At 40.0% G+C, this 15,801-nt stretch overlaps 1 protein-coding gene across 9 annotated transcripts in view; it reads left to right on the top strand.

Moving 5' to 3' along the window:
* Positions 1 to 15,801, top strand: part of FAM13A (family with sequence similarity 13 member A) — a 385,882-nt gene that overhangs the window by 366,150 nt on the left and 3,931 nt on the right. For 7 of the 9 annotated variants that reach the window (XM_012437742.3, XM_012437744.3, XM_064369163.1 and 4 more), the window contains 4 exons: positions 6,860 to 6,955; positions 8,434 to 8,517; positions 13,959 to 14,155; positions 14,716 to 14,817. In XM_012437742.3, coding sequence (XP_012293165.2) covers positions 6,860 to 6,955; positions 8,434 to 8,517; positions 13,959 to 14,155; positions 14,716 to 14,817 — 479 coding nt within the window. The remainder of the gene's footprint in view (positions 1 to 6,859; positions 6,956 to 8,433; positions 8,518 to 13,958; positions 14,156 to 14,715; positions 14,818 to 15,801) is intronic. The other 2 variants (XM_064369168.1, XM_012437753.3) reach the window with 1 other exon arrangement.

The following is a 15,801-nucleotide window of genomic DNA, read 5'->3' as shown; positions in this document are numbered from 1 at the left end:
GGGGGGCAAAGATTCTGGGCTTCGTGTGGTGACCCCAGTTCTCAGTGTCTAACACAAGACCTGACACATGACACGAGCCCAATAACTATCTGTAGACTGTCTCCTTGGTGGCATTTTAGTTCTGAATTTATCAGGTTTAAATGTAAAAAAAAAAAGAAAAAAAAAAAGTGCTGGCTCTGATGATGATTTATTCTGCTGGCCTGTCCCTGCAATGGAAAAATACTGACACTCTGGGATCATGTTCATGTTTCAGCCAAGCTTTGTTTGGGATTTTTTAAAAGGCATTGAACCAAATAGTAAATGCTCTAAAGCTCAGATACATTATGAAACTTTCTCCTTCTCCACTGGAATATTCAAAACATGTAGAGGGAGAAGTGAACCTCTTAACCTCTTTTATCAGAGAGATGCCCCTTTTCCATAATAGGCTCAGAACCCTAAAGTATCCATCTCTGTGTAGCCATCTGGCAGGCCTCATGGAAAAAGGTGTGTTTTCCTTCTTTAACATTTCTTCTTTTCCTTCTGTGGATTTGAGTTATGACATTGATAGACACCTTTAAGGACTTCTTTGCCCAAATCCCTTAAGAGCTCACAGCTGGGTTCTACATAGACTTCACTTTGCTGCCAGTTGAGTAGTTTGTGTGCTGTAGTATTTGTGTGCTCTGAGTTGGGAACAGATTCTCTCATTCAGCCCGGACTGGGTCAGCACACAGACACTGTGAGTGGTAGAATCAGCAGACCCAGATTCAAAACTCAGCCCCACTGAGATTAGATCTGTGACATTGGGCTGCTTAGGTAACCTCTCTGAGCCTTAGTGCTTGTCTATATAATAGATATCTGTTACAGATTACCAAGGAGATTAAATGATGTTACAGAACACACACAGACTTTATCTGTATATATTTACTTGTATGATGTCTGCCACTGAGTAAGTGGGGTGGTGTGGCTTTCACTGGGTTGACACAGTCAATGATAATTTTCACTTCCGTTACAATTACATGCTCTGCTTTCTGTGGCCTCCTTCTGATTAAATGATTAAATCGGGTGAAAGAATGTGCATTTCATAGCCCTCTTATCATTAATAATATGAACTATTATTCTTGGCCCTGTCTTATTATTCTGTGGTCTTTCATCACTCTTTCAGGTGGGTCTGGATTCTAGCATCTCATAGGGTGAGGAACAAATGCTCTAGGAAATTTGAGTGTCATTCATTTCTGGTCTAGGGCCAAACTCTCTGCCTCTCTCTCTTTGGAACACGATGCTCCAACCTCCTCAGAAAAAACAGAGTTCATTTGATATCTAGCCAGTTCAAAAACAATCAAAGAATAAACTTTTACTTCTTAGATTTATGGTGTTACCATGGACCCTGGACAGCAAATACCATGTGGATAACACCCTTCTTAGAAGAAAAATACATGTACTTCCAGAGTTAAACTGTTGTTCCAATCCTCAATTTTTTAGAAAAGCAGGTGCTTAGAACTCAGTGGATTTTTGCTGAGTCTACAGATACTGATTTGAAAGGGCACTGACTCCCAAAATCTCAGGCCAAACTGTAATCGGCTGCTTCTGTGCATTTTTAGCAAAGCTGTTTGCTGTATCAGGGCACTCTGCAGACTGGCACATATGTAAAAACAAAAACACTCATTTATATACAGGCATATAATTTCCTATTATTATTAAAGTGGGTCCTTTTCAATATTTAACAATCTTCTCATCAAAAGACCATGTCACAAAAGTGCCATAAATTACTAGATGTCACTGTTTTACTGTCTGTGTATCCACTATTTGATGATAAACATAGGAGAGAATGGGTTACCTGATCAGAGCTTCTGGTTCTTCCTCAATGGAGTATTTTAGTCTTGTATTTTTAAAACTTGAGGACCCTAAACACAGCCATGTTCCAATTTAAATGCAAATTCTGAAGGCATTTATAAATATTCTCCTTTAGTTAACTGCTGTTTTGCATTTTCTCATCTTTATACAGACAGCCTTCTATGATTACCTGATAACAAAGAGAGAGTTGACATTTTTCAAATTAAGCCGAGAATGCCACAGTTACAAGAATCCGTCTCATTTTGTCTTCTCCTTCTAGCAGTTTGATGATTCAGAGGTATACGCCTCACATAAAAACTCAAACTACTTCTTGTTTTACTAAGGAGTGTTTGAGGCTGCATAGTTTCTTGTCTGTGACATAGTTTTTCACAAATTGTGCTTCTGTGACACTGTTCATAAGCATAGATTTTTGTACATTCAATATAGGCAAATTCTCAGCTTGGAAGGCAGAATTCTCTATTATGAAGACAACTTGGCCAAATCCTATTAGAGAAAAATGCTACATCTCTTCTGTATTGACTGAGCTATATTGATTATGCTGTATTGATGCGCTATTGATTGAGAATCCCAAGTCCAAAAATCATCACAGTTAAAGATCCTACTTCTTATTTGTGAAAGAAAACTGGACCGAATGTCCATAAACCTGCGATCTTGACCCAGCTCTGTGGCCTTGAGCAAATTATTACCCTCTCTGGTACTTAATTTTATCACCTAAAAAATAAGACTTTTCTAGCTCTTAATATTATATGATCCTAATTTTTCTTTATCTTCAAAGTAAATATGTCCATCATTTTACCTTTCAGCTTTGTGGTTTTGTCCAGGTAACAGCAACTAAACTGATGTTTCAGTAGGGAGGTTTTACTAGAGGCTAAGTAAGACCAAAACCATCACAAAAGATAAAGACAGACCAGCTGCCTCATCAGGCCTTTATGATTTCTGTTCAAGACTTGCCATTAATTAAATGTGGATAATTATCAGCTAGCATTCCCTTTATGTTTTGAAATATCTGAAACTTACGGGGCAACCAACTAGGGTAGTAAGAGACCAGTAAATGACAATTTATTTGAATCCTAAGGAAAGACAGAGTGGAACTGCCGCCTTCTCCCTTTAGATCTTCACATCTAGATATTTATGTTTTTTGACTTATGTGCAAAAATACATCTTAATGATAACCCTAGTTCCACATATTGGGTTACCATTCAGCAGTATCACTTTAAGTAAAGTTTTGAAGCCAGAGGAGTCAAAGTATTTTGAAGAGATAATATACTACATTCCTGGCCCAAAGTCATTTCCAACCAATCAGAAAGCATACAGATTTTCTGGTTTGAATTCTGCAATTTACCATTCAGGAAACTGAGGTGAAGAGAAGGTCAGTAGCTCATTCAGTGCCCTGTTCTTGGTGGGCAGCAGAATCCCTGAGCAGCTGATAAGTGAAGAATAGAGATGTCAAGTTGAAAAAACTATTCCTGTGGTCAGTTTAATAGCTCTTTTTTGCCAGTTCAACCAAGGTCCTGCTTTGTTCATACGCTATTGATTAAATTTTGACCCTACTCACAAACCAAGCACTGATCACTATTATGATAGGTAAAAGTTGCAGTAATTTTTAGTATTACTGAGCCTTTGGCTTTAAATATATATCATAAAAATGATTATGATAAAAAGTAGTTATTCTTATCTTTCTCTTACCTCAGACTTAAAGATCTTCGGTATTTTTGGTGCTTCTGTTAAATGACAGTGGTTTGGTGGAATCATGAGTTTTAACTCTCCATAGTCAAAAAAACTGGATTTTATCAGATCGCCCACAGGTGATTAGTTCCTGGGGGTCACTAATTGAAAACATGAGCAATTTTTAGAAAATCTAGATATCAATGTCATGAGCCAAAGAATTAAGCCAGTGATCTTCCTCATCTACTCCAAGTAGAAAACTTTGTTTTTGAACAAAGAATAAGAAAGGAGATTTAGTTTCTGTCAAATTTGTCATAGCTGGTTGGTTTTACCCAATAAGTCTGCTATAGTCCAAAGATGTTGCTGCCAAATAACTAGTCATGGATGCTAGTTCGCAGTCGGGATGCTGGCTGCTTCCTGTTTCTATTTTTGTATGCCTTTGGTTACTCAACTGTCTATTGTTTATCTTGCACACTATATTTTAGCATGTGTCATGTGCTGACATTAGGAGGCACCTTAGTCTCATCTGCAGCATGTTATATATATCTTGTGTTAAAAAAATTATTTCATGTGTCCCAGTCCTAAATTCTGTCATTTTACATATGACATTGTACAAGTCATTTCATTTCTGTTCCTCATACTCATTTGTGGCTATCGTTGCACGGATGTTGAAGTACAGGTTGAGTATCCCTTATATAAAATGCTTGAGACCAGAAGTGTTTCGGATTTTGGATTTTTTCAGATTGTAGAATATTTGCATTATACTGATTGAGCATCCCAAATCCAAAAATCTGAAATTCAAAATGTTCCAAGGAACATTTCGTTTTGGCATCATGTCAGTGCTCAAAAAGTTTCAGATTTTGGATTTTCAGATTTGGGATGCTTAACCCGCATAATATAAATACAGAAAAGAGCCCAAATTATAAACATATGTCTTGATGAAATTTCACAAAGTAAACACACCCAGGTAACCAGCACCCAGAACAAAAAACAAAACGTTGCCGATCCTCCAAAGTCCACGCTCATGTTCCCTTCCAGTCAGTACCATGACTCAAGGTTCCACAGAGGAAAACCAGTATCATCCAACTCTGTGGATTTTTCTTATTTTTGACCTTTATGTAAGTGGAATCTGACGGTATGTTTTGTGTCTGGCATAACTGACTCGGCTTTATCCTTGTGAGATTAATCTACAATGTTGCATATAGCTGTGGTTCACTCATTCTCATTGCTGGGTAGTATTCAGTTTGGGGAACATACTTTGTTTATTCTACCATTCATGGGCATATGGGCAGTTTCCAGTTTGGGATTATGGTGCCGCCATGAACATTCTTACAGATGCCTTTTGTTGAACTTAAGGCCACCTTTGTTTGGCGTATACTTAAGAGTGGAACTGATGGATCGTAAGTTCAGCTTTAGTAGGTACTGCCAAATAGTTTTCCGAAGTGTTCCACTCTTACCAGCAGTAAAGGAGAGTTCCAGATGTTCAACAACCTTGCCAGCACTGGACACAGTCTTTTCATTTCAGCTGTGTGGTAGGTGTGTAGTAGAGACACCTGTGGTTTGAGCCTTAGTCTTTTTCTGTAAAATAATTTGAGTTCCTTCTAGTTTCGAAAGTCATTGTTTATAAAATTATAAAACTCCTCATGGTATAGTAGATAGTAGAAGCAGGAAAATACCAGTTGCCCTTTAGTTATCTGATAACAGAAGAGCAAGAAATAAAAGGCTATTATTCTTGTTTATCCAAAGCACACTTTCTGTTTATTGCTTTGAGAAAGGCAAATACAAAGGGCAACAAAGGGCAATCCATTTCTGCATAATCCAGAGTCATCTTTGAAGCTGAAGGCTCAAAATAATCCATAAGAGAAATCATCAAAGCTAATGCTACTTGCCTTCCTTACCTCTAAAACTCTTGCCTTATTATGTGTGAAATAGTAAGAGAATACAAGAGACAAACAGCTAACCTGAAACAAAGATACTTCATCTCATTCTGTCATTCCCCATTTAAGTAACCAGTGGGACTGCATCTGTGAATCAGGCACACCTATTTATGTTTGAAATATTTATTCACTCATTTGACTGATATTTATGGAATATTTCCATGATGTCAGGCACTGAAATAGTTACTAGGGATACAAAAAAAACCTCCTGCTCTCAAGGGGCTACAGTCTCAAGGAGACGTGTCAACGTATCACTACAGTAGAGCGTAAAAGCATTTATGAAATTACAGGGTATGCAAGGGGCAGAGTGTCGACAAAGGAGAGAATGGGTGAGTCTCCTAGAATGGGCTGTGTTGGAAGAAGGCTACGCAGGGAAGTGGCTCTGAATCTGGAATTCGCCAAACAAAAGAGCAAAGAGGAAGCCATTGCAGGACAGAGGGAATTAGACGAAAGTGTTGAGACAACCTGGTTTATTTCTGGAGCTTGAGGGATGATGGGGAGGAGAAACAGCAGATAGAGCATGAGGAGCTTCCAATACTATACCAGGGAGTTGGGTATGAGTCCTCCCCACTGCCTGGAGAATCAGTCCTTTAAACATTTTTTAGCCCTGTGCCAGACTTTAAGGATACACAGATGAATCAGTTCATGTATTTTTCATCAAATCTTCCTTGAATACCCACTGTTTGCCAGAATCTTGTTCTTAGAAACATAATTTCATAGAAGAGAAAGACAAACAGATCACAGAACTATATGATACGTCTTTTTTTTTTTCTTTGACAGTCTCGCTTTGTTGCCCAGGCTGTGGAGTGCAGTGGTGCAATCTCAGCTCACTGCAACCTCCGCCTCCTGGGTTCAAGTGATTCTCCACCTCAGCCTTCTGCATAGCTGGGACTATAGGTGCCTGCCACCATACCCGGCTAATTTTTTTTTTTTTTTTTTTTTTTTTTTAGTAGAAATGGAGTTTCACCATGTTGGCCAGGCTGGTCTCGAACTCCTGACATCAGGTGATCTGCCCACCTCAGCCTCCCAAAATGCTGGGATTACAGGCATGAGCCACCTGTAATCCTGACCTACATGATATATCTCATAGCAAATATATGTTTTCACTTTCCCTGGACCCAGAATATGGTCATCTAGGAACTCTGAACCTTGAAGAGTTTTAAGCAGGAACCTAAGAATGATCCTAGTTTTGATTTAGAAAAAGGAATACTACCAATAGAGTGACTTCCACTGATCTGCAGTTTAAGTAGGTAATCTAAATGTTTATTGAATAAGTAATATTATCAGTTTAAATAAATGTGAGGGTGGTAAGACTACATTGCATCATCTGCAATTTCTTTAGAATTACAAAGGCCCAGAGCATGCTTAGACAGCTGGTAGTGACTCCCAGCAGCAGGCTTCTCACCGCTCTCATTCCTGCCTTTCAGGTAACAAAGAACGAACGTCAGGTGATGAAGCCACTATATGACAGGTACCGGCTGGTCAAACAGATCCTGTCCCGAGCCAACACCATACCCATCATTGTGAGTAGAACACCTTCCTGTGGCTGGTACAACACCTTTCTGCTTGACTGGGCCCTGGATATATGAATAGGGCCCTAACCTGCTTTCTCATTAAAGAATAGGCTTTCACTGCTGAATCAGCCTTTACTATCCATGACCCACAAGCTTGAGGAATGAAGACTTTATCAAAGATCCCTGAGGCTACATTTATCGAAAATGGGCAATCCGAAACTGATGGGATTTATTTTTTCCTTTTGGAGGACATGCTTTGCCCAAAAGGCACGTACCTCCATCCTACATGCTGGGCCAGAGACAGAACACCAAGGGGTCAGGGCTGCACTTTCTCCAGGCCGCTTCAGTAAAAAGAGGGCCGCTCTGGTCCCAAGGCCCTCTGTTCATAGTCCCTCCCATCCAACAGAGGGACAACTCCCTTGGGAATTGTGTCCAGGGCAAAAATCCCCTGAGAAACTCAAGAGAGAGGCCCTTCTTCTTGGAGGATGTGGCAAAGTGTAGGAAAGGAGGCTACTAACTGAAGGTGCTGTCAGTGGCCACCATCCCTGGACTTTGCTGCTTTTGGCTCCTGAATTTTGATTGTGTCAAGAGTAGAGAGCAGCAGCTTGCCTTCAACGACAGGAAAGTCTTCAGGGCCCGGCCACCTGCTCCCATCCCTCATCCCAGCCTCAGCGTTTCCACCCCCAGCTTATGAGTGGGGTGTTCATCCCCTGTCCATCTCTTGGGGAAACATTTGCCTCTGTTTCAGCACTCTCATCTCCTCTGCTGGCTTTTAGGCTCTTTAATAAGCGGACACAAACTCACTGTGCTGTTGCCATTGCAATACATATGCATTTTAGCTGCTGCTCCTGTCTGGCCCAGCCTTAAATGCCTTCTTATTTCTAGGCCTAGGATATTGTCTGTTTCTTTTATGTATTTAATTTAATGAAGAAAGGAGGGTCCAGAGATCTCAGACCAGGTGTATATGAAGAAAGCCACTCTTTAGTGTATTCTGGAGGAAATGTCCTAAACTGACAAATGAAACAATTAGATCTAAGGAGTTGTTTTCATTCTCCAGGCAGGAACCTGTAGTGCTCCTAAGTAGGATGAACACGCAACAGAAAAGTCAGCTCCCCTTTGTATCGCTTTCTGAGCTTACGTGATTCTCCTTAGCTGACTACAGCCGAAGTGTTCTCCTGTGATTGGTGGGGGCAGCGGTGGGAGGCAGGTGTTTCTCCTCGGGTTTCTTCTGAGTGTCTGCCGGTATATCCTGTGCTGTTCTTGCTGTACCGCGTCCTCCTTGATTTATGTGTGTGGGCGCTGAAGGAAGCAGCAACTTGGAAAAAAGAACTTTTGTTGTTTCAGGTTTTCCTGGGAGTGTTTGGCAGGGAGGGGTAAGAATGCAGAGTTAAAAGTTAATAAATACTGGTGAGGTCAAAGGAGGCCGAGAGCTGGAGGGAACGGGAAAGGGGTTCGGAATGTAACCTACTTGTTAACACCTGTCACAGGGTTCCCCCTCCAGCAAGCGGAGAAGCCCTTTGCTGCAGCCAATTATCGAGGGTGAAACTGCTTCCTTCTTCAAGGAGATAAAGGTGAAGACCCCAGCTGCTAACCCATTGCTAAATCCGCACCAGTTCCCTCCTCCCCTCCCTCTGGTGAATGGAAAGGGGGTGCGATCGGGTCTTTTGGTGATGGCTTCTTGTAGCATTCCCTAAAAATCAGTAGCTGCATATAACCAGCTTCAAACAGTTGCCTCTAAAGAGCGCTGATTTCTCTAGTTTCATTTAGCTGATTTCTTTAGTTCCATTTTATTTCCCGCTCTCTTTTGTTTGTATCGTTTACTGTTTGTTTTGTTTTTACTTTGCTTTCAGGGATTATTATTTTTTGGTTTGGTTGTCCACAATGCTTTTCATTTGGTTTTGTTTTCTGTATTTGGGGAATGGATTTTCTGTATTCCAAAATCTTAAATTAGTTCAGTAGACCAACTTTAAAAATATCTCATATACTGTTTATAGGAAAACCAAAATTAACAAAGGAAATATATATGAACATATGTAACAGTGAAAAATTGTAATTCTACAAATATCTTCGTCTTTGACAGATCTGCTGGTACGATATTTCCCGCTCTTCCTTCTTGACTTTCCCACAGCACATTTAGTCCCCAGGACTAATTTTAAAATCTGCTCTTAATCTACGACTGAGGTGCTGTGAATGACTGATAGCCTCCAGAACATATGTCCTGATTTTTTTTCCAGTAATAATTATGGATAATCCTTGTCATTAGTGGCTGCTTTTGCTAGAATGGGAGATGGAATCTGTGCCCGTAGATCAGCGTGTCTCTGTGGGACCCTGATTGGCCTGTACTAGGAACGGCCTCTTTCATGTTTTTATTTCTAGACAGCTGAACAAACTGGACTGCCTTATACAGAACTCTAGAGATGAAAAATCAAAGGCAATCATGTTTTAAAAATCAGTGATTGCTTTTCTAACAGTCGTTTAACTCCAAAGCAAGAGTTAAGCCTGGAGCAGAAGTGAGTTTTAAGAGTTTCACTTATCATATTTCTGTGACAATTCCAAGCCTGGGATGGTCACTTAGTTCTGTAGTTAGGAATGATTATTTCAGTATATAGGGGCCTCTTGTCTACTGAGGGAAACCAGTTGAGAACTTCTCCATGTTCTTGTCTGAGGTAAGGCACTATAAGCTATAAAGTCTTCTTTTATGTATTCCTTTTCTTGCCTTTTACGGATCTTAATACTTCATGTGCCTAATTTTACGGTGTCAGGCAATGACTGTGCTCACCATATTAGCTATAACTTGTTTTATCAAATCGCTCTAAACATGGCACTAGAAATTTGGACCAATATACTATATTGTGTCTTTAAAAATTACAGCTATTTTCTTAACAATACACTTGATGTTAATGAAGACAAATTTTGTCTGGCTGGTAATGTCACCCAAGAATTAAACCACAGTAATTGGAGAAATTTGGGTAATTGTGTGCATGAAAATTAGCATGTTTCTCTTAGCAGCATGTAAATGAACCGTTACTAGATAAAAATGTGTTCTTGAACACATCCAAAATATAAACAGAGACCATTAATAATGGTCTCACTAGATGAATTGAAGATAATCTAGCTTAATTTTTTTTTTTTTTTTCACAAGTATATTTTGGCTGTGGTTTATCTCCTGGCCCACATCATGGTCAAAATATAAGATAATTTTGCAATGACTACCTTGCTTTTGTAAACAGTGCTGTCTTTTGGTTCATTTTGTTCCTGTTGGCCAGGCCTATTGGAATGTATCTGGAGTGTACTCATTCTTGGCAATTCTAATACAATTTAGAATTTGGTGGGTGTGAAGATAAGATTGTATCTAAGTGGTTTCTCCAAAACTCATCCCTGGTTTGAAATGCTTTTGGGAGGGAACCAGCTGTATAAGAACTAGAGCCAGCTCAAGTTCTGAAGGCCTAGATTTTCCAACCTAAAGAAACCTAGAGATCATCTAGTCAGTTCTTCTAGCCCACGTAAGAATCCCCTCTAAAATTTGTCCCTACAGAGAGATTCTATCCTCAAGCTCGAAAAGTCTACAGCAATGGGAGGAGTTAGGTCCCTCACTACATGAATATTAATAATAACTAACAACTTATACTATTGGTTTTATAATTATCTTTGTTAACTACATAATATGTCATTTTAAATGTATGGGTTTGATAAATACAAAAAGTTAATGAAAACAGTTGAAATTATAATATTCATAGTTATTATCAATTTATTACATTCTATACCCTAGGCTTAGTTTTCCTTCTGGAGCAACATGAAATAAACATACTCCTTGTTCCCTGAATTTACAGTCACCTGCCCTGCCCACTCTTACCCACACCCTGTGAAAATCTATTATCCAAGCTCCTCCCACTCTTCCTTATGTGATGTGGGTTCCAGACCTTTCAGTGGTCTTCTAGCTCTGCTGTGCGCACACACACCAGTTTATCAGTGTTGCTGTTAAAACTGATGCCCAGGCTGGGTGCAGTGGCTCACGCCTGTAATCCCAGCACTTTGGGAGGCCGAGGCGGGTGGATCACGAGGTCAAGAGATCAAGACCATCCTGGCCAACACGGTGAAACCCCGTCACTACTAAAAATACAAAAAAATTAGCCGGGCATGGTGGCACGCACCTGTGGTCCCAGTTACTCTGGAGGCTGAGGCGGAAGAATCACTTGAACCCAGGAGGCGGAGGTTGCAGTGAGTTGAGATTGCGCCACTGCACTCCAGCCTGGTGACAGATGCCCAGGACTGAACATTAATCTGGATATGGTTTTACCAGGACCGTAGACCAAAGACTAGTCCTTAACATTGATCAGATGGCTGAGGCCCTTTCATGCCTCCAATTTCTTGCCTATGCAACTGTCAAGGTATTGGGAATTCATTTTGGCCTTTCTGAGGATAGGGTATCTCAGCATTTGGGGCCGGGTAACTGTTGTGCAGCACTGCCCTGTGCTATGTGAGATGCTTATCAGAGTCCCTGGCCTCTACCCACTAGAGGCCAGTAGTATGCTGCCACCACCCCATCCCCAGTTGTGAGAGCCAAAAATGTTTCCAGACGTTGCCGGATGTCCCTGAGAGGACATATCACCCCCACTGAGAACCACTGCTCATGGCCCTGGCACATAGTTGACTCATACTTTGCTGTATACTTGTGCACTGCCACTGGTGTGTCCAGCTTTTCTTTTTCCTAACCTAATTAAAGGACCTTGAATTTTTCCAATTTGTTACATCTTATACTTCTATTTCCACTGTATGAGATAGACTAAATCTAGCTTTTATATTCCAACATATCAGATATCCCTACTCGCTTTGTATTATCTATACATTTTGAGAATATGCTTTTTCTTTGTCCAAGTGACTCAGATACTGAGTAAGGCAGAGTCAGGTAAGGGGGCTGCTGGAGACTGCCCTTCAGGTTCACGCCACCCTTCAGTCATTACTCAGCAGAAAACGGGCAGCCAGCTTTCCTTTTGTAGGGTCTGCTTACCTGGTTGTACGTTGAAATCCAAATACTACATCAATCGATCAAAAAAGGAAAAATGGTTCACTTTCATGACTTATTTTTAAGGAACCAGACTCGTCAGCTGACCACTGATTTCCCAATTGTTTATTATACATTATCTGTGTATTAATTCCTTCTAGAATCTACCCAGTATCCACAACACTTAAAATGATTGTCTTATTTGAAAATCTATTTTGCTGTTTTTCCTCATGATTTTCAAAGACTATTGAGAGTAATTTTGTTATATTGAGTGCTCACTGTGCAAGGCACACTTTCACATTTTTAAGTTCTCTGAGAACTTTGGGATATAATTGATAAGACTTAGACACCTGATTTCATTAAAGGTTGTAAAGTTCTTATTTGTAACTCTTTGTTAGCTGTCCAGGTGTTTATGCTCTTCTAATAGTAGTTTTTTGTAGTTCTCTCTTCAAACTGAATTACCAGACTGCTTAACAGCCATTTATTGGCCATATGCAAGCATTCGCCAAGCTCTGGGGACAGCAGTAAACAGGCCCCAACTCCTGCCTCCACTGAGTCACCTGACAGTGCTTCTGAACTGTCTTCCTTATCCAGGGGAGGGGCAGGAGGAGGGGGAGTGGAAAAGTGATGGCCACAGCTGGTGTCCCAGGTGTGCCTTATGAGGTACCTGACATACGTTATCTCTATTTTTATCCAAACTACGTCGATGGGAAAAGTTATTTCTCTTACTAAATCAAAAAGAAACTCATTTATTTAAAATCAATTTTACTTTGTAATTTTAAAAATATTTTAACAATTTAAAATGAAAAATGTATTACTGAGGCATTGACTTCTATGGACCAAGCAAAGAGACTCGATCTGAAGTCACAGCTGAGACAACCTGGAAAAGCCACCTCGCTTTTCCCAATTTTATTTTCATAGCAATGCTTTGATCATTGTATGATAGTCCTTTTTTGCTTTGCTTTGTCTGGTTGCTTGTTCACTCACATTATTACTAAGCATACCAAAATTCACCACGAGCCATTTGCAAACTTGTACTTTGCCCTCCAGCGGGAACTGCTGCTGCCTCTTAAGATTTTTTTGCCTGTCCTGGCATGGAAGCCATTTGGTTTACCTGTAATCATTGATGCTATGCATACTGTTGTTCATGTAGCTGTATTCTGAACCAATCTTTTAATTTTTTAAGATAGTAAGGTATTCTCTGTGGTCTGACTACCTTTTGGCAGTAAATCACTTCTTTTGAAATCTTTCAGACTCTGACATTATTTCCTCCTTAGGCTTACATAGTTACATAGCCTTAAATTGGCACTAAGAATGCTGATTTGGCTTTATTATTCTATTTGCATTATCAGTACAGAGAATATCATACTTTTCTTAGAATCTTGTATGCTGAAAAATACAAATGTGGCCCTTGGAATTTCCTTGGAAAAGCTTCAGTTTTCTTATTTCAATCATGAGAATATAATGTTTCAGTCTTCTTAAAAATTCCCTAAAATTTTGTACATTAAGCAACCCTAAAATATTTTCTAATCTCAATTCTTTAATAGAAAGGTTGTATTGTTTGATTTCAGAAAATGTTCAGACTCTGATTTTTAAAAAAATCTTCTGAGATACACAAGTAGTAGAATCCTTTAAAGCACTGGTTACTGGTGATGAATTTTGTACTGTCAGAGCTGGAAATTTTTGGATCCTTTTGGTTCATCTCATTTAGGTTATAAATTATGATGGTTGTTCCTTCCTATCCCCACCCTGACAACATATTAATCATGCTGTACACTCATTTTAAAATAGTTTTCCAGTCCGTTTTCTGTATTGAGTGGCTGTGTTGTTTGTGTTATTGTGTATATACAGATATTAAATAATATATCTGTAATGTACATGTTGCTAAATGTAAATACAGAAGAAACTATATGGTGTCTGGATAATTAAATGATTGTTAAATGACACTTGTAATGAAAGTATGCTCCAAAAAGTGACCAGATTTTTATTGGGGTTGCTGTGTATCTTCAGGAAGAAGAGGAAAGGTCGGAAGACGACAGCAGCACGAAGCCAGACTTCATGGTCACTCTGAAAACAGATTTCAGTGCACGATGCCTTCTGGACCAGTTCGAAGATGATGCTGATGGGTTTATTTCCCCAATGGATGATAAAATACCATCAAAATGCAGCCAGGACACAGGGCTTTCAAATCTCCATGCTGCTTCAATGTATGTCATTTTGGTGGTGGTGGTGAAATGTTTTGTTAAAAATAGCTTTCTTAAATATTATTTTAGCCTGTGTATCTACATAAAGTAGCTGATAAAACACAAGTGACTACCTGGGGTGTATCTGGATAAAACAGTGATTCTTAAAAAATTTGCATGTGCTTCAGCCCGTGTTATTTGAGGGAACTTTTGAGTCTTGCTTAAACCAGAAGTTCTCTATAAACGGCGTTATGTGGTTCTGTACATCACAGCCCATCACTTAATATACACTGGGCACAGATATCATCTCTTCCTTTCAAAGAAAAATATGACAAAGTGCCGTGGGATTTTAAAAGGCCTAGGAATTCCTAAGTAGCAGGAACCCCCAGAAGCTGGATCCGTTGCCAGCATGTTTGGCTTTCAGGAAATGGAAAACATCCACTTCCACGCCCCCTCAGTGCCCCAGCAGTGTCTGCATTTACTTCCCTCTCCTTTCTGCACAGCTCCTGTTGAGTTGCACATTCATTACATTTACAACAACTCAAATTTCACTGAATTTCCTTGCAATGCTGCTTCTCTCTTAGACCTGAACTCCTGGAACACCTTCAGGAAATGAGAGAAGAAAAGAAAAGGATTCGAAAGAAACTTCGGGATTTTGAAGACAACTTTTTCAGACAGAATGGAAGGTACTGCCTGTCTTCCCTGGCCCTCCCTTCCCCACCACCTTACCACACACACCCATCCCTCTTGTTTTCCTGTCAGATCTGTGGAATGCCTTCAAAGGGGGGACTCTTCAGCATCCTCCCTGTAACCTGGTCCTTGGGTTTGTGCCCGAGACCCTTAGAGATTGACTATGAGATGATGGGATTTGTGTGGAACTCCCAGAAGAAATGCTCTTTGGATAATTGCAATTATTCAAAGACTAATGCAGATTCAGCTGACATTTATGAAATGAACCGGTCCCATCAGATTCTTGTCTGCAATGAGCAGCAGGAACTGTGTTTCCAGCTGGTGGCACCAAGGCTTTTTTCTTAAGAAACTAGAGTTTAGCCAAGTGCCTGTGGTGGCACACCTGTAGCTCTAGCTACTTAGCAGGCTAAGGCAGGAGGATTGCTTGAACCCAAGAGTTTGAGGCTGCAGGGAGCTATGATCCACCACTGCACTCTACCCTGGGCAACAGAGCGAGATCTTATCTCTGAATAAAAGGAACCAGAGAAACCAGGAGGGACCTAAGTATTACTGATTTTCAAACTCATTTCAAAAATGAAGGTGATGGTTGCTAAGTTTAAGTGAAAAATATATATGAAAAGCAGTACATCTACCTGGTTGATGGGCTGTCTCTCACCAGTGAGTTTCAAGGCATAATTTAATCATCCTCATATAACGTTGAGAAGTAGCCTGTTATGTTTACGAGCAACAGCACACAAAACGTCTTACTGAAAGTCGCAACAGGAGCCCAAGGAGAGGACCAGGGGTAGGTTTGCATCTCTTACACTGGAGTTAGGTTTTATCATTTTTAGATTGGTTTTAACCCAGATTACTGAAGCTGTGTAAGTATAGTTTCTCGAGTCCTCTTTTATACTTCTTGAAAGTTTGGAGAAATAAAAGCACCATAAAAATTAACTTCATTGGCTGGGCGGGCTGGCTCACGCTTGTAATCCCAGCACTTT

The sequence above is a fragment of the Aotus nancymaae genome, unplaced genomic scaffold (assembly GCF_030222135.1).
Source record: "Aotus nancymaae isolate 86718 unplaced genomic scaffold, 86718_ANA_hifiasm-v0.15.2.pri h1tg000006l, whole genome shotgun sequence".
Lineage (NCBI taxonomy): Eukaryota > Metazoa > Chordata > Mammalia > Primates > Aotidae > Aotus > Aotus nancymaae.
This window is presented reverse-complemented; position numbering and strand designations above follow the sequence as displayed.